Source organism: Triturus cristatus, chromosome 4_1, assembly GCF_964204655.1.
Source record: "Triturus cristatus chromosome 4_1, aTriCri1.1, whole genome shotgun sequence".
Classification (NCBI taxonomy): Eukaryota; Metazoa; Chordata; class Amphibia; order Caudata; family Salamandridae; genus Triturus; species Triturus cristatus.
The window spans coordinates 402,723,196-402,746,215 of NC_140585.1; the positions used below are offsets into that span (position 1 = coordinate 402,723,196).

The 23,020-nt window shown below is 44.6% G+C and overlaps 1 protein-coding gene across 10 annotated transcripts in view; it reads left to right on the forward strand.

The window, feature by feature from the left end:
- PACSIN2 (protein kinase C and casein kinase substrate in neurons 2) overlaps nucleotides 1-23,020 on the forward strand; it is a 595,050-nt gene that overhangs the window by 351,553 nt on the left and 220,477 nt on the right. For all 10 annotated transcript variants that reach the window (XM_085652484.1, XM_085652485.1, XM_085652482.1 and 7 more), the window contains one exon: nucleotides 8,398-8,554. In XM_085652484.1, the coding sequence (XP_085508610.1) occupies nucleotides 8,398-8,554 (157 nt within the window). The remainder of the gene's footprint in view (nucleotides 1-8,397; nucleotides 8,555-23,020) is intronic.

A 23,020-nucleotide genomic window follows, 5' to 3' on the forward strand; every position in this document is an offset into this window, starting at 1 on the left:
AGAATATGCTAGTTTAAAGCTGACTTACCGCCAGTGAAGTCATGCCAGTGATCGGCTTAAAATAAAAGGTCTTAAAAGTGGAATCAGAAGGCCAATCAGCTGCTCTGAGTATATCCTCCAGGCGGCTCCCCCGGGAGAAGGCCTTCGATGCCATAGCTTCCTTCGGTCCTCACATAAAATAAACACTTTTTGCCGTAACCAAACATGTTTATCCAAAGGCTACAAACCCCATGAGTCTCTGCAACAACTGAACATCCCCATATATCCAACATCAGGGAAATGCACTTCCTCTTTCTTCAAGCGAAACAACCTAAACTCGACTTTTCTTTCACAATTCTTCCTTCTGTTCTGATCCTACTGAAAAAGAACTAGATACAAAGAATATGTTCCCATACCCATATAGAGCGCCAAGAAACCGTCCGGTGAACGCAGCTCTCTACAAATCCTTTTTACATTTCATTTTACATTACATTACATTACATTACCCATCAGTCATATCTAAATCCAATCATCAATATCAACAGACATTTGTAGCAATTACGATATCTACAGATTACCAAGGTCCATGCAAAACATAATAGAGAACATATTTCAGAACAAAATATTGTATGCGATTCTTTGATAAGCATTTGTATTGACAACAACCTTCAAAACATACGTATCCAACCCCGAAGACTTCTTTGGATACAGGGAGGGTAATAGATTGCACCCAACTGAGAGAAATAATCCTCCCCTTCCGTGTCCTTAATAGAATTGAAACTTTCCTTCACGATCGATTGGAAATGTTTTATTTTATGTCGGGACCGGAGGCTCAGATAATGCTAGTTTAAAGCTGGTTGACCACCAGTGAACCCATGACAGTCACTGGCTTAAAATGAAAGGTCTTAAAAGTTGAATCACAAGACCAATCAGCCGCTCGGAGTATATCTTCCAGGCGGCTCCCCAGGGAGAAGGCCTTTGACGCCATAACTCCCCTCGTGGAATGAGCCCCAAAGGAAAATGTAAACAGTACCTGCTTCTTGCAGGACCCATCTCACCCATCGGGCGATACTCATTGCCGAGACTAGCTTGAAAGGTTTCTTGAGGGAAATAAACAATTGAGCCGCATAATCTGTGCCTCCAGTCCTGACATAGAATCTCCTTTGTCTTTGAGCAACAACAATTTGAATGTCCATCTGTTAACTGGATCTCTAAGTGTGCATCTTGGTGATGCATGGATGTTTTTGGTTTCCTTTTATGCTTGAAAAAGCTGTTACATTATGTATATGGGATATTGCTTGACGGATTGTCTGCATCACAATAAGCTGTGGAAGTGATGCCTGTGTCTCTGTTGCGAAAGCTGGGGCTTATGTCATTGAACAAGATTTGTACTCATGCTTGTTCTTGGCAAATAGCAGGAATTCTGCTTTGGTTGTTTTAAGCTTGAGGTAGGCGTTGGACATTCAGTCTGGATGATGTGCAACTGAGAGGTACAGCAATATTGGGAGGCAGGGGTAAACTTCATCTGTGGTCAGCAGGACATTGTCTACGATGTGTGTGGTTGCTGTGCCCATGCTGCAGCATTAATGTGATCTTTCAGTTGAATGTAGACTGCTTTTTCAATGCTCTTGCCTGTGAATGTTGGGTGACGAGTAGTTAGTTGGCGAGATCATCTGACTCTAGTGTGGCTTTCTTTGGGACTGAAGGATCTAGTGTGTCCTGGGTGCTTCTAGGAAGATGCCTTGAGTAAGGGAAGCATTAACAATGAAGAGTAGTGTGATAGAGCGTCCCCAGATTGAGCTTTGATGAAGGACAAGGGTAAGACATCATCTTCAAGAGAAGTGCCTTTTAGGAAGTTGAGTATGTCAGCAAGAGCTTCACAAGATAGAGCTTTGAAGGATGACAGTTGTGGGATTCTATGGAAAGAGGTGGGTGTAAGAGATGCAGCAGGCTTGGTATTATTGATGTGCTGTCAGACTGAATATTTTTCACTGAAGATGTTGATGCTGTTGCACTTTTTGGGGGAGTGAAGAATAGGTGGCCCTGGCAAGGGTTTGATACAGTGCTTGACTGTCTTGAAAAGTGCTGTGCCTCTGTTAGCGGCTTCATTGATGTTGTTGGTATAGTACTTTGCTTTAGCTATTGTGATGAGGTGTCTGCATTTTGTTTGCAGGGACTGAAGCATCATGAGGTCATATTGAGTTCTGTTTTATTTCCATTTTCTTTCATGTCTAGGAATAGATAGTTTGTCAGAAAGGTCTCAGAGGCCCAGAGTGCTGAAGGCTTTGGGTTGCACTTGTGTGTTTTAATTGGGGTGCGGATGTTCCCATCGCTACTTCCCCAAAAAGTGTTGAATTTGTTTAGAAGGGTGTTGGCTTTGCCAGTGCTTACTTGTTTCCGGACAAATCGGCCCGCCATGAACAGTGCCACCGCTTCTCTCCCTGGCAATTAATATACACTGAGTAATAGTTGTGGTGCTTAGACATAACTACTGCCCAGTGATCACTAAACAAGTAGAACACTGGGTCATATTTATCTCGTAGCATCACATCCATCACTTGGTGTATATTAATTACCAATCACAATCCATCCTTTTCCATAACTTTTCTGGATGAAATGAATAAGCTTATTATGGTATCTGGGGTAAGCAACGCCAACCCCTTGGCTACTAGGATCATCTGTGAGATTCCCTGTGACAAAATGCCAGTCTACACGCCTTAACACAGTGTATCGATAATCCACCTTTAGTGCTATTGGCTTCTACTTATGCTTTTTTGCAAGAAATAAGTCAGGCCACCTTCCTGTGTATCTTCTATTAAACCGATCAGGCTTGCAGCATTGATCAATGGTTTGTCAAAGTAACAAACTCCGTCCTGCGATGTTGCGCATAAACGTTCCCCCAATGCAAACAGTGTGATGCAGTCACTCGCTCTTTCAACAAAAGTTTATAACTTCTGCCCAATCAAAATCTGCACTCAAGTTTATCAACATCTGGGAGGAGCAAATCCCCTACCTCTCAGTGATACTTCTTGAAGCCTTTATTTTGTTGATCACATGAGGTCTGCAGACAACTGTGCTGTCAAACCAGCGCAAAAAAAAGGAAGCACGTTGAGTTTTATGAATCCCCTCGATCCACATTACCTGCAGTGTGATGACACAAAATCCAGGATCCCTCATTGAAAGCTGGTCGGAAGTGCAGAAAAGTAGTTTTAAATAGGTTCAATCCGTTTTCTGCACATGTGGCGTAACGGCCAGAGCTGTCGACTTTGTAACCGGGGAACCAGGTTTGCGTCTCGGCGTTGTAAAAGAGTCATCCAGAGACAATAAATATAGTTTGTCAATGTCTTTTAATGGAGCTTGTAAATCAGCTCCCATCTCAATCCTAGTATAACAGTTGAATGCCCCTTGTGCATTTCTTAAGTCTTAACATTCTTTTGGAACTAATGACATCATAATGTCATTCACACATTACTACATTCTGCCCCCTCAAACCCCCCCCCCCCCCCCCCCAAAAAAAATAAAAAATAAATAAAAAATAATTAACATAGATAAAGTAAATAGATCAGCATTGTTCAATTAGTCTTTCCGGTCTTTTTGAAATTCTTTCTGATTTTCTCTGTATCCATTCATCTTGTTTGGGTGTGTAATTCCTTGTTCAACATTTGGTGTAGTTTTTCTAAAGAAAGATTTATTTCTTGTTATTGTTCTATTATCATTTTCTGCGGTCATTGCTGTACCTCGTATTCTTGTAATTTCCAAAGGCGTAGGGTGAAATCTGGTTTGTGATTTTTTAACTTGTTGTTGTCGAACTAATACCAGGTCACCAATTTGATAATCTTGACTTTGACATTTTTTTCCTTTTTCTGCGTAGTATTTCATTTTTTTTTTTTTTTCTTTGTTCTTTTCCAGGACTTCATTGTGTACTTTTGGAGGAACTGAGGGTTACTGTGGTAAACGTGTTCGTCTTGTTTGCCCAAATATTAAATCTGACTGGCATTTTCCAGTTGATGGATGCGGAGTATTCCTATAATCCCTTAAAATTTGGCATAATGCTTGATTTATAGAAATTTGTGAAAGTTTCGCTCTTTGTACCGCTTATTTAATAGTTGCCATCAATCTTTCTACCATTCCATTTGCTCTAGGCCACATTGGAGTTACTTTTCTGTGTATTATTCCTAAATAATTCATGAATTTTCCAAATTCTTCTCTGCTAAACGGTGGCCCATTGTCTGTCTTCAATATATTAGCTATTCCCCATGTTGAGAATATTTAATCTAGTACTGGAAGTACCGTGGAAGATATTAATTTTACAATTGGAAACCGAGAATATTCATCTACTATTGTTAGCAAATAATGTCCAGAGTCTAATGGCCCATAAAAATCTACTGCTAAATTAGACCACACAGCATCTGGTAGATCTGACATATGTAATTCTTCAACTCCTTTTTCTTTTACTGTGCATTGACAGACATGACAAGATTGAATAATTTCTTCTACCTCTTTATCTAATCTTGGAAACCATAATTTTTCTCTTAGAAAGTTTTTTGTTGCTGAGATACCCCGATGGCTTTCATGAGCTAGATCAATCACACGGTGTTGAAGACTCTCTGGTATTATTATTTTAGTTCCTCTGAGTAGTATTCCTGATGAGGTTATGGACAGTTCTGAACTTATGTTTTTGAACGCTAGTATATCATTTTTCTTTATATTTCTATGAAATTGACTTCCATTTGTTATTAATCTCCACTAGTTTTCATACAAGATTTGTTTTACTTCTTGGAGAGTATGGTCTTTTTCTGTTTCTTCCATTAGTTCACTTTCTTTAACAATTTCTGGAACTGCAGACCTTACTACGAAATGTATGTATTCTTCCACCTCTAACTGATCTTCGTCTATTGTTTTGGTTGGATGCCTTGATAAATAATCCTCTGGATTGTGTTCTTTACCTGGTTTATGGATAATTTTGAAGTCATAATCCATGAGCCTCATTCCCCATCTTTCAATTCTCGGGGGCATTTTCGTTTTAGGACTTCCAAAAATAGAGACTCTTTCAGGTTTATGCTGTACCAAAATCGCACCTAAACCTACAGGACTAAAATCCACTATTAGTTCTGTACATAGATGTGGGTCAAAATATTTTACATTTGCTGCGTTCGTTATTTCCAACTTTATTTTTCAAACGCTCGATCACAGTCAATATTCCATTGAAATCTTTTTCCTTTCTTTAACTCTCTCAGAGGAGAACCTTATATCTTGCGCAGTAACTTGCCATTCCAAGAAAAGATCTCACTTCTGCTATATCTTTTGGTCTTTGCATTGCATTCAGGGCTGTTATTTTGATAGGATCTGGTCTCATCCCCTTTTCTGAAAATATGTGACCAAAAAATGTTAATTCATTCTTATTTATTTCACATTTCTTTTCATTCAAAGTTAATCCAGCTTCTTCCAATTGTTGACATACTTTCTCTAGTGCTTGATCATGTTCTTCTTGCGTTTTTCCAAAAACTAAAATATCATCACTGTAATTCATACAATTTTGTATTGGTCTTATGACATTCTTTATGATTTCTTGAAAAATTTCTGCTGCAGAACAAATTCCAAAGTTTAACCGCTTATACCTAAATAATCCCAGGTGCGTTGAAAATGTTATGTACCTTGACTGGTTATCAATTACATCCTGTGATTCTGGGCAAATCACGTAATCTCCCTGCGCCTACCTAAAATGAATGAGTCCTTGTGTAATGTAACTGGTGCTCATATAAAGCGCTCCAATACCTACGGGCCGAGTTTGCGTTATATATATCTAGGAAAAAAAATAGCATTGATTTAAAGATCACAAACGCATGGTGTTATCTCATTACAGCATGTAAAACGTGCATATCAGCACCAGCAAAATCTACTGCAAACTCCCCACCTGCGCCTGATCTCTTTTGAGACCACATTTCGAAGCGTCTGGGCACTCCAGAGTAGCCTCGCACTCTACAACCCCCTCCCCCATTCATTCATTTAAAATCAGAAAGGCATGCAGAGCGTATTTTCTGCAAATAATTCCACATTTCCAAGTTAATTTTTGGTAATGCCATGCCTGCCGTTTGCATCATCACAGTAGATCGAAAAGATAGGTGGGCCCTTGACAGGACGATGATAGTGGAAGTTTTTTGTTCCTTAAAAGGAATTATCTGAACTCGTCAGGGTAGTATTACGGTTTTTGTCTTTGACCAATAAGAGGAAGCATCAAAACCTTAAATTTTCAAGAGAAAATGAAACTGACAAAAAGGTGAGAAGACATGTAAATTAGCTCCGCAAGTAAACGCACCATGTTGGAGTTGTCAATGTTGCTAATTTCAAAGAAGGAATCACAGTATGTATTAGACAGGTTACCCCATGATGAAGTAAAAGCCCATATGAGATAAGTTCATAAGGGGTATACATAAAAGTTGCCATTCTGCACTAAGTAAATTTATTTTAATGAAATTGTTGTCACTACGTATCTTGTTCATGGTGTTGGAGTCTCAGTGATGCTACTGCGTGTTTCAGGACTAAAGCCCCATAGTGAGGTGGAAGCACACAAGGGATTAGTACATATATGGTGTAATTGTGTACAGAACGTAACACCGGAAAAAAACACATTTTGCATGAAATAAATTTACTTAAATTGATATCACTATGCATCTTGTCGCTGTGTTCGGAGTCTCAGAAATATGTAAATAGGCTAAGAGCCAACCTATGTAATAATCTGGGACGGCAAAGAGAGATAAGTTATGGAGCAATGTAGCCAGGGTCCATCTGTATAGAAAGTATGAATGATGAAATGTTTGGGGTTAGTGAAGAAGTTAAGGCATAAGTTGTATAAAACTCTGGACACCTTTATAAACAGGACACAAAACGTTTTTCCTCCAGGTACAGAATGAGTCCCTGCCAAAGACCGAAGTGAAGGACTCTGCTATTCACCCCAAAAATATTGGAACTCATTGTCTCTATTGAACTTTCTCCACTGCCTTCAGTTGTCCACATCCTCCAGTTCCCAGTCTCCACCACGAGGATTAGCGGGTGTGTGTAGGAAACCATGGACCTTAACATCAATATCTAGGTTTCATTTTGTGACATTCCTTATAATGTGCTGCCAAAGGCTGTTGCGTGTTTCCCTGGTTTATGGCCCTTACATGTTCGACAATCCTATGCCTGTGTGAGCTTATCCTACTGCCGACATAAATCTTTCCTCTTCCTGCATAACATTATGTAAACAGCAGATTTGGGCCGATACGTAATCTACGTTTTGTACAATAATGTGTGTTTACGTTGTTCTAAAAAGTGACATTCATCAAGCACAAGCACTAGGCAAAGGCCACATTTTAAAATTCCAAACCAGTTCTGTTCAGTAACTCTCGCAGGGTAACTTGGGTAATGGCGTTTCAGGTAGTTGTCCCTCTCCGGAAGGGAATGCTCAGGTGTTAGCTTTGGACTTGTTTATGTTGTTCAGGCAGGTTTCTCCTGTTAGAGATCCATGTGAAGCAAGGCGGACTTTCGCTTTGGGCGTTTGTTTATGGAAACCAATGCTGTACGGGTCCGCAGCTGCAGGAACCTGCCATGCATTCAGTTTTGTCGAAAGTGCTGCCGCCGCCTCATCAAGGATGCACTTTTTAAAACATTATCTCTGCCAAGCAGGCGGGGTCTTTGAGATGGCATGGAGCCCTAATTGAGCAGGCTGGGGCGCAGGTTTCCACCACACCAGCGCCCTCATACATAGAGGAGGCCCTTTGTTTTATTGCATACTATTCTTTTTTGGGTGATATAAGTTTTGCATTCTTTGTGTGTCTGCAGTTTTCTGTTGCCATCAGACAATGGTCATGTTATAAATATTTCAAATAAAAGAAATGGTATGATAGGGCATCGGGCGTCTCCCCTGGAGGCTAGTAGGGTTTTTTTTTTTCAGCAATGCGGGCTGGTTTTGTTACTGGAGGGCGGTTTTATTGTCCCCCACGAACAAAAGCAGCATTGTACACTTGCGCACCCCATCCTCCGCCATAACCCCCACACAACACCCCAGTGGGGAGGGGGCTGGTCTGACAACATTGCCAGGGCTGCTTTGGGTTCCCAGTCCCGCCCTGGCCTCAATACACTTGCTCCCCTAGGCCTTCATATGTTTAGCTTTGGCCTTGTTCCAGTACTGACTGCATGATGTTAGTGTTTCCACTCAATGGTAATGGAGAAAGCCTAGCACAACAAGCCTCTCTTCATCTCAATTTTGTATCTGCTGTTGACATGAGAAACTATCAAATTGGTGACAATTCATTCAAAAGAATATCTCTTAAGAAAGCAGACGTTTGTGCCGTTTTGTCTACTGTCTCTTTTCTGTTTTAAAATAGGTCTGTTTTATTGCCAATTTAAAAGTTAATGTGGTATTCTGTAAATTTTTAGATTGGGAACTACAAGCGCACAGTAAAGCGGATTGATGATGGGAACCGTCTTTGCACGGACCTTATGAATTGTATTCATGAGCGTGCCCGGATTGAGAAGGCCTACGCGCTACAGCTAACAGAATGGTCAAAGAGGTGGAAACAGATGGTGGAAAAAGGTATGGAGGCGGCTAAACCGAATAAACCTGTAGAAATCAAAGAACGTTTATTTTGAGTAAAAGAGTTTAATGAAAGACTTGGTTTAATTTTATATTTATATGCATTGGGGACATGTACTGCATAAAATGTTACGTTTTTATACCAGGGTGGATACAAAAATGTAAACTCACTTCATTTCCTGGCCTATGAACCAGAAATGTTTCCTCCCACCAAAATCCTGTAACATTAGAAGTGAATAGGGTTTCCCATTGTTTGTATTTCACCTATTCTAAAAGCTCACAAGCACTTCCAAATGCCATTGTCTTCTTTTAAGAAATAAAAGGCTCCACCATCGTCGGTGCAGTGTTCCTATTTCCCCTGTAGAGTCTGTTGGGGGTCAACCATCTTCACCCATTGGCTTGTTCTCTAACCTGCTCGCAGATCGGGTCACTCCCCACGCCGCTCGGCTCCTCCTGAGTGCGCGTGTCCCCCTGCCGCTGCCGTTGTGAGTCTGCCTCTGGCGTGCCCCCTGTACTGCTGCCTGCTCTGTGTTGATTGACCCTCCCAACCCTCCTACGGCAGACCCAGGACCTACTCGCCTTCAGGAGGCTCCTCAAGACCTGCCTCTTCGAGCAGTAGCAGCAGCCCCCCCACCCCCCTCTCCCCCTATTAGTGCCGTGAGACCCTCGCGGGTGTGTAGTGCGCTCTATAAATACTGTGATTGATTGATTGTTCAAGTGGCATTCACATTTTGCTTCCTCCCATCACAGCTTACAGTTTAAAGCAATGGACCAGCCGACTTCAGCTCTTGGCTCTCGCCAGATGTGCACATCCACTTAAAATAGCAATCCACTTAAATGCCAGTGATGGTGGACAATACCAATGCTTACAGTGAACTTTGGTTCAGCTCATTGATTACCATTAGTTGACATTGTTTGCATTTTGAATTTCCTGAAGCTCTGTTCCAACGTTCCTGGCCTGGAATTGATCAACTCAAGGGACATTGACTCTGTAACCCTCCTACCCCCATGCAAGTGGGGAGGTAAATGAACGCACCAAAATTACCTTCCATAATCAGGCTTTGGTCAAGTCCTTGGTGGAGAATAAGGCCCTATTTGAGCAATAGGGAATAAAAGTGATATGGCCAGCTGTGAACAAATGCCCGGTGATGCTTTTACCTAAAGGGACAAAAATCCCAAGAGAAAGCTGGGAAGAACAAAATGGACCAAAGCACATTCAGGAATCAGTACTAAAGGACACAAAAAATGCAACCAGACTTCTGGAAATCTTAGATGGTGAACTAATATTAAAGACAAGGCGTACAGGGGGAAGGGCGATCCTGCTTCGCACAGCAAGCAAAAATCACTGACTGGGCATGGTTACAAAGAGCAATAAGTACCCGGTCATAGCACGCGGAAGCTCCCTATGCCGAACACCTTGAGAATAAGCTCTTGGAACCTAAGAGGTCTTACTGATTCGGAATTAAGGAGGAGGCAATAGTGCAAGTGAGCGATACAGACCTTATTTCACTACAAGAAACGTGGACCCTTCACTCAACTCCCTAGCATGACTTTACAGGGTACAAAGCCCTGGCAATTGAATCACAGGCAGGGGGCGTGCCTCAAGAGCAGTTTCAATTCATGTAAAAAATGAATGGTTGTAACCACAGTAGTACTTATCAAGGGGAAGGGAGACTTTATTATTCTTTTGGTAACCCAAGCCAACAAATCAAACCGTAACATGATAACCATCACTCTTAATAGGGAGTATTTCCTAAAAGATGGGCCTCTGTAATGATCCCTGTATTTCAGGCATAGATGCTAGGGGTATCCATACCAGATACATGGAGAGGTTCACTCCTCGTACCGTTACACAAGAAAGGCTACCGCTCCTGTCCTGGAACCTATCGGCTGATTGCACTGCTGGATACAGAAAAGCTTTGCAAGCATTCTCAATAAGGAATCGCAGGAATGGCAGCAGAGAATGAATTGATGCCTTCATACTAGACTGGATTTCAAAGGGCCGCCATATTAAAGACCATCTAATCTGCATTTCCCACCTGAATGAAGCGACAATGGCAACCAAGTGTAAGGTCCTATATGTAGGGTTCATTGACTTCAGAACAGCATTCAGCAACGTCTCGAGAGAAAAACTGTGGACAAAGCTACATGACTCTGGCATTCCATCTTATATATTAAGGGCAATTCTATCACTATACTCCAATACCTGGGAAAACGGTAAAAGTAAGCAACAGCTGGTCTAAATCTGCGAAAAATTAAAATCAATAAAGGCCTAAAGCAGGATTACATACTGGCCCTACTATTATTCAACTTTTATTTGGCCGATCTAAAAGATCATCTCGGAAAAGAGAAGCTATTTCCATCAAAGAAGGCCAGGCTCAGAGTTCAGACACTCCAGTATGCAGACTACATGGTACTTCTTGATCAAACGGCAATAGGTCTACAGAGACTTTTTAACACTCTATCCACACACTGCATAGCCAGTAACCTAAAGATCAATGTTGCAAAAACGAAGGGGATGATCAGTATCAGCAGACCCATAAAAAGAGGGACGTGGTTTATCCGGGGGAGTGCAATGGAAGTTGTGGACACCTACAAATACCTTGTGGTATGGTTAGCCCGCAGGGGTTACACTTCTCAACATATTCTTGCCCAACAGGCGGCAGCATATTCATTAACGCGGTCTTTCCATAAACTACAAAAGTCAATGGTGAACCCAGATTTGTGAAGGTGATGGACAACAAGCTCCTCCCAACAATTTCGTATGGAGCAATGACATTTAGAGATAAGTTGGCAGATTGGTTGGATAGGGCACAATACATGTGTTACAGAAGAATTTTCTCCTTACCAGACTGTATTTCACATGGCCAAATTTGTCCAGAGTTTTGCGGGTCTTCACAACTTCTGATTCTGACGGCAACATATCTAGCTTATTGCCTTTAAGCTAAACAAGCAAATAATAAAGCAAATTGGGAAGCAATAAACACCCCATAAACAGGATGGCACAGCTACTGTAATACTGCACTAAATGTCCTAGACGCATGAGAGACCTGGGCAAGTAATCTTCCTGTACTCTTAACATCGAAGTTGTTGATAAAACAAGCAAAAATAATTTCAAGGGAGCAGGATGTGTGGTGACTAAAGGAGAAAAGGTGCACAGCACCAGGGCAATAATGCTATATGAACCAGGTGTCCTCCCGATTTATCTCCCCATACCTCTTGGCAAGGAAATGAAAAAGTAGCTGATGAAATGAAGATTTAGTTTAATTCTCTTAAAAACCTATTGGTGTAGCCTAAAGAAATTCAACGACAACAGGCAATGCAGACTCTGTGCAAGGGAAGAGGAATTATTGTTACACATCCTCTGCAATTATGAAAAGTTGCTCCAACAAACAAAGTTCTGGGTACGTCCAATATTGCGAAGAATAAACATCAGGACCTGCCAGGATGCCACACAATCATGTTTGAAAGGTGAATCAACTCCATTAGCTGCCTGAGTTTTTTGATATTCCTCAAAAGCACTTTAGCAGCTCTACAGTTAGCACGACCTCCATTGGAGGAAGGATAACATCACTGCACAGGTGCTCTATGTTGACAAGTTGCTAAATACCATGCATCTTACCCAGCCCTTCGAGAGAGCTCTCAAACTAGAAGCCTGGAAGGGAAATCACGTAAGCTGGCTGCTTGATTTCTGAAACTCTTCAAAAGCACTTTTTCAGTTTAAACAGGCAACACGATCTCTGTTGTAGGCCAGATAATATTGCTGCTATAGACTGTCTGTGTGACGTGCTGTTCAATACCTTGCCCTGTACCGGGCTTTTAGGGATGGCCTTCTTATTGTAAGCCAAACTTTGCACCTCGGGCATCTGACAAATTGTCCTTTTAGCAATCAGACCTTGAAGATGTTTAGCACTTTAACGTCACCGCCCGATGGTGCAAGGTCGTTCCAGTACTATGGGTTTTCGTTTATTACTAAAGGAATAGCTCTTTATTACGGTATTTATGGTTTCACTGAAACGCAAGTTAAGAATTAACCCCTGAAGAATACTTTTTTAGCTATATTGTAATGAGTTTAACGAATTGTTCAATAAAGAATATCTGTCTGTTTTGATTGTGATGACTTGAATCATACCACTGCTTATGTTCAGTGAACCACTTTTTAGGTCTCACCTGTAACACGTGCTCTAATGTGCAATAGTTATTGTATACAACAACGGGCTTGGGATCCACCCATTGCTTACCATTCGTTGGCTTCATTATCACTCTTATTTTCTGCCTCCTAATTGGGCTGTGTGCCTGCTTCACTTCCTATTCTTTCCTCTGGCACATGGACCAAGTACAGATTGATTGTCTTTGATTAGTGTCTTTCCGCTGCGACTTGCGCGGGGATTGAGGTAACTTTTTTCTTATTCACCATTGTTGCTTACCCGTTGTTGATTGCCCCGTTGCCTGTTGTTTTTCCCCACTTCCATCCCCTGTTGTCAGTCTTGCTTTTTTCTACTTCCACCCTCATTGTCGGTGTTTCTTTTTCCCACTCCCACCGCCATGATCTGTGTTGCTTTTACCCCCTCACAACCCCAATATCCGTGTTGCTTTGACTCTCTCCTATTCCCTGTTGTCCTTGTTGCTTTTACAAGTTCCCACCCTGCTGTCTGTTGCTTTTACCCATTTTTACTTCAATTGCCCTTGTTGCTTTTACCCCCGCCAACCCCCTCATTGTCTGTGTTGCTTTTACCCTGTCCCACCCCCCGTTGTCTATGGTGTTTCTACCTCTTTCTACCCTCATTGTCTGTGTTGCTTTTAACCCCTGTGACCCCCTACCCCTCTTTATCTGTGTTGCTTTTACCTCCCTCTCAGCCCCCATTGAATAATACCACATGAAAACCCTTTTTCAAGTCAGGATGACCGAGGACTGCATCCACCATGTCTATGGTAAATTCGTACAACTCCATCCAAGTTTATGGGCATAACCTTGACTAGAAACTGAAGGTGACCTCTCTCTTGTACATCAATGTGCCACCAATTGCAGGGCCAAAGTTTCCCTGGATTTTTTATAAACCATAACCATGTAGCCATCATCCCCTGGTGTTTTCGTTCCCAGCATTTCCTTAATAGATTTTAAAATGTCATCCTTTATATTGGGTTTTCTCTAGAGGGTTTGTCCTACCATTTTAAGCTAGTGAGTTGCAGGACTGTCCGATTCGAATGCTCTCCTTTGTGTCCTTGATCTCGGCTGAGCAGAGATCACGATAGTGGTTCTCTTTTTCAGTAAATCTCAGTTTGCGCTTTCCTCTTTACCAGATACTGTATAAACATTGTTTTAGTCATTGTTGACCCGGAAATTTTCTAGAAAGGTGTTACAATAAACATGTTCTTTCATCGCATCCCTGTTACCTTGATATATTACAGACATTAACACAGGCGCATTATCATGCAGTGATGATCTTCATGGAATATAGTACTAACATTTGCCTAAGAGGGGGAAAGACAAAGTGTAGATACAAGAGTCCTAATTGACAAAACCACTGAACTACTGCAGTCCTCCCAGTTCTCCTAACCCTTACCTGCTGGAGTAAGTGTAACTGCACTACTCTTAAGTCTCCTAGATTCTAAAGTCTTATATTTCTAAACTTGCCCATTATACAACCTGACAGTCCCATTAGTTTAACAGTCACCCACAGTTTTCTTTTACTATTTCCAGGAAGAATCTAGCTGAGTCCACCTGTGAGAACATAAAACACATCCATCCTGACCCATGCTGGAACGCTCACTGATCCGGTCACCATCTTTAGTTACCAGTTCTTTCTGAATTCCAGAAATGCCTTCTTCCTTGCAAGTGTCAGTCTTGAGGTCAAGAAAAAACAAAAGAGCGACCCTTGACCTTGTGGTAGGTCACTCTCCTCCCCCTCCCCCCCCCTGCTGCAGCTCTGCCTGCACCCCTGCTGTCGCCGCTGCCGCCGAAGAATTCGAGGCCCTCCACCACCCGCAGGCTTCCACCTGCGCCTCATTCCTGGTGGCCAGTGGTGGCCTTAGGTTCGTTCCATTTCCCTTGTGCTGTTCCTTTGCTTTTTGCCTCTGTGACCCTGATTTTGTGCCTGTGACTGTCCATGCCCCCTGCCCCTCGCTCGCCGCTCGGCTTCTGTGCCCCCTTTTTTATTTCTGTACCACCTCGCCTTCCACGTGTTTGCTTTGTGCCTGTGACCCTGTTTTGTGCCCCGTTTTATCTTCTGTACCACCTCGCCGTCTACGTGTTTACTTTGTGCCTGTGACCCCGTTTTGTGCCCCGTTTATCTCCTGTACCACCTCGCCGGTCTCCTGTCCCCCGTCCCCGCCGCTGCCTCCCCTGCGGCCCCGCCCCCTCCGCGCCCATTCGCCACTCCCGTCCCTCGCCTCCCACCTCCCAGCTGCTCCTCCCTCCCCACCTCCCCATATATGGCGGCCGCTGCGCGGACGCGCGCAGCGGGCGCGCCTGAGGCAAGCCCGTCTGCGCCCATCCGCGCCTGGACCGTGCCCAGCGCCAGAACCCCTGCCCCCCGCGCCAGCCACGAGGACCTCTGCTACGACGCCAAGACCCTCATCGCTCTCAACCCAGGAAGGACCCACGCCTGCTGCAAGGTCGCCCCGAGGCGCACCCACGGCCCCTTCACCTGCCGGAACTGCAACTTCTCCTGCCACGAAAGCGCCAAGACAACCACCACAACGGAAACCAACCAGTTCAGATGCATCCTGATCAACACCCGCTCCGCACACAAGCACGCCGTCGAACTCTGGGACCTACTCGACACTACATCTCCGGACGTCGCCTTCCTGACCGAAACCTGGATGAACGAAACCTCCGTGCCAGACATCGCCATAGCCATCCCAGACGGGTACAAGATCACCCGCAGAGACCGCATAACCAGAGCCGGAGGAGGATCACCATTGTCCACAAAAACACCATCAAGATCTCTACAAACACCAACGACACCCTCAGCACCGCCGAACACATGCACTTCCAGATCCACACGGACCCCAAGACCACCCTAAGAGGCACCCTCGTCTACAGACCACCAGGACCCCAGCTTCAATTCTGCAACTCCATCGCCGACCTCATCAGCTCGCACGCACTGACCTCCACCAAATACATCCTCCTCGGAGACCTGAATTATCACCTGGAGAACTACAGCAACTCCTCCACCCTGATTGACAATCTCGCCAACCTCGGACTCAAACAGCTCGTCACAACGCCGACCCACATCGCCGGCCACACACTTGACGCAATCTTCTCCTCAAGCCCCCACGTCACCTTCAGCTACGCCTCCGAACTCACCTGGACTGACCACCAATGCATCCATTTCTCCTTCCGAAAATCACTCACACACCACCGCACCCTACAGACCCTCCGCCGCCGCTGGGGCAAAATCACTGAAGAACAACTACAGACAAGCCTCGCACTCAACCCTCCGACGAACCCCACCAACCCGGATGATGGTGCGCTCTCCCTCGAACGGTGGATGAACGACTGCACCAACACCATCGTGCCGCTGAAAACCCCACCAACAGAGGCACCAGCAGAAGAGTCGGCTTGTTCACCCCGGAACTCCTCGACTCCAAACGCACCTGCCGGAAACTGGAAAACACACGGAACAGCAACAAGACGCCAGACAGCCACACTGCCTACAAAGACGCCATCCGCAACCACCACCACCACCTCATCAGGACCGCCAAAAGGACCTCCTTCACAGACCGCCTTGACAACAACGCACACAACAGCAAGGAGCTCTTCACCATCTTGAAGGAACTCTCCAACCCCAGCTCCAACGCCAACGACATCCCACCATCACAAGCCCTGTGCGACTCACTCGCCACCTTCTTTCACCGGAAAATCACCGACATCCACTACAGCTTCAGACCCCGGACGACCCCTGCCGACCACACCGCACCGAACCCACCGCACCCCACCACCCACGACACCCTGGGCCAACGTGAGCATCGAGGAGACAACCAAGACCATGGGATCAATCCACTCTGTTTGCCCATCCGACCCCCTCCCACACCACATCTTCAACAAAGCCAGCAAGTCCATCGCGCCCCACCTGCACAAAATCATCAACCTCTCCTTCGAGACCGCCACCTTCCCTGAGAACTGGAAGCACGCAGAGATCAACGCCCTACTGAAGAAACCCAAAGCAGACCCGAGCGTCCTCAAGACCTTCCGGCCCATCTCCTTGCTCCCGTTCCCAGCTAAGGTCATCGAGAAGATAGTAAACACCCAGATCACGCAACACCTCGAAGACCACAACATCCTAGACCCATCACAATCAGGATTCCGCAGCAACCACAGCACCGAGACCGCCCTCATCGCCGCCACAGACGACATCAGGCTCCTGCTATACAACGGCGAGACGGCGGCCCTCATCCTCCTAGACCTCTCCGCCGCCTTCGAAACCGTCTGCCACCGCACACTATGCACGCGCCTCCACGACGCAGGGATCCGAAACAAGGCCCTGGACTGGACCACCTCCTTCCTCTCCGGCAGAACTCAGAGAGTCAGCCTCCCCCCTGTTCCGAGGCCTTCAAGATCATCTGCGGCGTCCCAAAGGGATTCTCCCTCAGCCCGATGCTGTTCAACGTCTACATGGCACCACTAGCACGCATCGCCCGACAACACGACCTTAACATAATCTCCTACGCCGACGACACTCAGCTGATCCTCTCCCTCACCAAGGACCCCCTCACCGCCAAATCCAACCTCCACGAGGGAATGAAGGCCGTCGCTGACTGGATGGAGGACATTGCCTCAAACTGAACACAGACAAAACGGAAATCCTCATTCTCGGGTCCAACCCCTCCGCGTGGGACGATTCTTGGTAGCCCACATCACTGGGGTCCCCCCCGGCCCCCACCGACCACGCACGCAACCTGGGAGTCATCCTCGACTCGAAACTCTCCATGACAAGTCAACGCAGTCTCCTCCACCTGTTTCAACACCCTCCGCAAGATCTTCAGATGGATCCTGACAAACACGAGGAAAACAGTCACCCAAGCCCTGGTCAGCAGCAGGCTCGACTACGGAAACGCCCTCTACGCCGGAACCTCGTCCAAGCTCATCAGCAGACTACAGAGAATCCAGAATGCCTCTGCACGCCTGATCCTCGACGTCCCGTGCCGCGACCACATCACCCCCTACCTGAAGAACCTGCACTGGCTCCCTGTCGACAAAAGAATCTCCTTCAAGCTCCTGATCCACGCACACAAGGCACTCCACAAAACCGGCCCAGCCTATCTCAACAGCCGACTCTCCTTCTACGTACCCAACAGAACACTCCGCTCCGCTGACCACGCCCTGGCCACGGTCCCACGCATCCGGAGAACTACTTCCGGAGGCAGATCCTTCTCCCATCGCGCCGCCAACACCTGGAACACCCTCCCCCTCCACCTACGTCAAACCGAAGACCTGCTGACCTTCAGGAGACCACTCAAGACCTGGCTCTTCGACCACTAACGGCTCCCCCCTCCCCCTCCCCCCACCCCCAGCGCCTTGAAACCCACCCGGGTATGTAGTGCGCTTTACAAGTTACATGATTGATTTATTGATAGTATGGCAGGGCCTGGGGACACTGTTTTTGCTTTATCGCTGCTCTCTGTATTTTTCATTTTTAGTTTTCACAGTATTCCCTGTTAAGTTCTGGATGCAAGTTTTTTGCATCATGGTAACCATCCTTTCTTGTTCGTTCTCTACTGTTTTAATCCTTTCTGCTAGTTCTTCCAGTTTTTTCCCCATTTATTTTATTGTGTTTCCAACCCTTTGTTTTCAGCACCAGTTGTGTGCCCAACTCTTCAGTAGAGCATAGAGTCTTCTCCCCTTGGCAAGTCCAGCCTTTTTTGAGGGTTCATCTGTCCCTTCTTTGTATGTCTTCTTTCTGCCTTTAGGGTAAAACAAATCTTCCTGACGCCTCCATTGAGTCAGTCAGGGTTAAAAAGAACTCTAGCAGGTTACTCACTTGATGGTATTTTGATCTCCGCGCCTTCCATGTGGCACAGGGATCTTAGCACTAAGGAGCCAGGTGGTGATTCTGACTGATGTGCTGTCTTCTCAGAGATGTCTTTTTAAGGCCTAGCTTTCTCCAACTCACTCCGCTTCTCAATGTTGCGACCGAGGGACCACTTAAAGTCTTTGCTCCGGCTAAGCTGCAACACACAAGTCAGCAAGCTGCTTAATTTAGTGTCCCGGCCCCTCAGATTAGGCTGATTCTTCCCTCCAGTCGGTCCCCAAATCTATGGGGGCAGTGCAGGGTGGCTTGCCACCACTGGCTCAGTAGAAACAAGTGCACAATGCACACTCTGATTGCTGGCCAAGATAGAAGGCAGGGGCCTCTCCTCTTTCATCTGTTGGAGCAAGATCCTGGTCTCACCCTTACTATTCCGTTTGAGGCTCCAGTTTGTCCTGCTTCATGGGATCACTTCCTCAGGCTTCAAGGTACCAACGGCGGGACCAAATGGGCCCCGAAGAAGACTTGAACAGGAGTCCAAGCATTGCATGGCTGTTTTGAGAGCCAGTTGGCCACACCATCCTGTGTTCCTGAGTTTAGACATTAATTCTGGCTGCCAATATGTTGTTCATATCCTCTCGCTTCTCACCGTAGGACTCCCAGATATGATTTCTTCCCCAAGAGATTCTCAGACACCATCTGTCTCTCTTTTATATAAACCCAGCTACTTTTGAGGGTTATCCTTTTCATTTTCTGATGTTCCTTTTAATTTGAGTCTCTTATGAGCTGCTTCCTTGGACTTTAGTACTTCCTGAATTGTGGCTTTGAAACCCTCCCACAAAATAGTCCTAAACATTCCTTATCAGCCCATTGCCTGTTATTTTCCAATAATTTCTTTATAGCTTCTAAAGCTTAATTGGCAACTAGCTTGCCCTAGAGGAGTGCATCATTTCATTTCCTACAAATTTCCTACTTATGTAGTTGCCACACACACCCTTATTAACTGTAGTTTGTTATCTCAAGAATAAAGTTATTATCCAGCCAGTCTGTTTGTATACTGCATCTCCAGTAACCAGTCCTAGCAGTGAGGACAATTTCTAAAATATGCTAAAGTTTTAAACTACCAAACATGGCTGCAAACTGCTAACTAGGTCATGCTGACTACATGACCTTAGAGACAAGATCTCGCTCTACCTCGATACAGCAAAACCTAAACCTTGCAAGTACAAGCAGTCGTTGCTAGGTGCAGCATTAAAAATGTGGCACTCACTAGCTGTTAGTCAGTGTTTTTAAACCAACCTTGTTCATTTCGGGAAGATGTTAAAAACGTCCTTTTAACAGCTTTCTGAACCATGATGTTGATGTTTCTGTAGTTTTAAACAGTGATTTGATCTTCCATTTTTTGCTTTTTTGTGTATTATGATTTGCTTTTATGAAAAGCATACTAATACCTCACTAATGCACATTGTTGTAGAATACTATTAATTAAGTTGGCACAGGTTGAATAAAGGTTTATCCCAACCCGGAATATAATGTGGCAATAAGAGCAACAGCTTTTCTTTGAACCTCATCAAACCTCCATCATACTTCCCTTGCACAGCTGTGTGTTTTGGCTCATATTGACACCTCTTCCCAATAATATTTTGTTATAGTACCTTTTAGGTCTCATACCAACACTGCCTGTACTTCTGCTTTAGGCAGTAAATCAACTCGAATTCTTGCTTTTTTGTTGTTCTCTGCCGTTAAGGCCCTTAACCAGCAAAAAAGCTGCCTTCCAGACTGTTCTTGATGGCTTTTGCTTGCAGTGGAAAAACTGCTCCCATCATAATTTGTGTAAACTTTGTCTCTAATAAGGTTCTTGACAAATATTTTATTCGTAATCACTTTTAACTACCTCCTTCATAACTGAAGATTGTTAGTGGGTGAGTTACGGCCCTTGACGTTAAGAGTGCCCACACTATAAACACATTAAAGTTTCTATCTGGCGTCAGCCAAGGGCAAGGTCCACCCATTCCACCAAAGGGAGCTGGCTCGCCATGCCATTGTAGTTGGTAGATTCCACCTACCACATAAGAACAATATCGAAAACATAAAGCTGTAGAGAAACTATCATATGCATGCAAATAATGTTTCTCATTGTGGATTTTATAACTCATATTTTTAAATACAAATGCAGTATTTAAATTTAAAAGTCAATATATATATATATATGCTAATCATGTGATCAAGACCGCTGTGTCGGTCGAAACGCGTCTGAACCATACTTTGTCTATGAAATAGTAAACCGAGCACGTAATATTTGAACCAGCATTTGAGTGTCCGTGTCTTTTGGCAGTACCGGCCGGTACTTCGGAAGGAGGATATAATATATATATATATATATATATATATATATATTTGCTCAAGGCAATGGCACCACTGATATGTCTGTCAAACCACAGCATAACACACTATCCCTCTCGCTCTACCCTCCTGCTTTTTCTTTGGGAAATGCACTGCAATATATAAACACGCCCTCATTGTGTGCCAGGGTTGTCCTCTGCTCTAGGTTATTTAGTTGATGCACGGGTTGGATACAGGCGCCGCTTTAGTCCAGCTGAAAAAATTACCTTTTCACAGTCCGGCACAAAGAGTTCCATTCCTTCTGGAGGAGGCCACAAGCAATAGTTAGAGAGTTGCGTATGGTTGTTGCTGTAGTGTGAAGAGGTCACACCGGTGCTTCACTTTGGCGGTCGTTACGATTGGCAGTGTCTCGCACGAAGAGGCCTGTTTTCACACACGAACAGCTCAAAATCCAAGATTTCACCCTTTCTTCTTTGGAGGAGTGCAAACTGTTGCCAGCCGAGGGCCCAGGACATAGGGGGGCACCTCTTGGGGAGCAAGAACTCACTCCAGCAGAGGCCGGCAGGGCCAAGTTGCAGGTCCAGGCAGGTTCAGTTGCAGTTGGTGAGCTGGGCAGGTGCCGGGAGGCTTCTGGAGCTTATGTCCCTGTAGCTCAGACAGCAGTAAGGTCAACTGACCTTTGGATTCACTCTGTTTAGCACGGGATGAAGGTAAACGGGTCCAGTCTTTCTTATCACACAGCAGGGCAGTCCTCAAGCAACAGGACAGTTCTCTGACAGCAGGGTAGTCCTCTTCTATAATGTCAATTGGTCCAGGACTGTTCTGATGAGTGGCTCTGGAGGTCCAATATTTACACCAGGTGTCAGCCAGCTTATATGTATGTGTGTGGAGGGGGGACCTTGTCCTACTCCCACATCTGGTTCTAGAAAGTTCTTCCCTTCACATTTGAAGGCTCCAAAAAGTTTGGCATGACAAAAGGCTAGTGTCCGGTTCCTCTGTGTGTGCTGATGACAAGCCCTTTGAAGTGCAAGTGGAGCAGGGAATAGCTCCGCTCCCAGGCATCCTGGCAGGATGGCCCATCCTGCCAGCATCTAGTGCCCATTGTGTCCCTATCTGGGAGAAAAACACAAACCCCAACAGTAGAGTCATTCACAGTCATTTTGCCCAGGACACTGGCAGAAGCGACAAATAGGACAAGAAAATGCTAACTTTCTAAAAGTGGCCTTTCTAGAATTGTGACTTAAAATCACACTTTACAATTAAAGAGGATTTTAAATTACAAATAATTTGAGTGTAAACCGTATATTTCTACCTGCTCCCAATCTTTCCCACTGATTAACACAGAGTTAATCAATTGGAGAGGAAGGCCTTACAGCAGTGAAAAATGACTTTAGGAGCTTTTCACTGCCATGACATGTAACTCTTAAATACACATGTCCTACTTTCTAACTACAATGCACCCTGCATTTTGAGCCTTTAGGGCTTACCTCAGGGGTGACTTGTAATTAAAAAGGAAGGTTTAGGCGTGATTTAAGGTTTATTTTGCTAGTTTAAAATGGCAGTTTAAAACTGCACTACATGCTGCAGTGTCAGGCCTGAGACATGTTTTAAAAGGCTACTTGATGGAGTGGCCCAATGCGTGCTACATGACAACTAGTAGCATTTAACTTACAGGCCCTGAGAACAAATAGTACCATTTACTAGGGACTTAAAAGTAAAGTAAATGTGCCAGTTAGGTGTACACCAATTTTACCATGTTTGAAGCAGCAAGCAGGAGCACTTTAGCAGTGGTAAAATGCACAGTCTTAATTGCCAATAAAAATAAAAGCAGTAAAATGGGAGCAGTGAAGGGAAAGCATTTGGGGGAATACCACACCAAGGATGACGGGTCTAACCGTATACAACTTCATACCAGTTAATCCTAAAGCCTAATGAGATGGTAAACTATATTTATGATAAAAGACATTTGTCAGTGGGTTCTGTACTGCACAAACTAGAAGCAATAATTACCACAAGGAATTTTTGTAAAACTTCAAACAATGTTTGCATTGAGCAGTCATGCCTGAGCTAGAGTCAGCCTAAGTTAATCATCAAGCCACCTTTCATTTGTTAGAAATGTATGAGCAGTGTTCATAGATCTCCCAATTTAGTA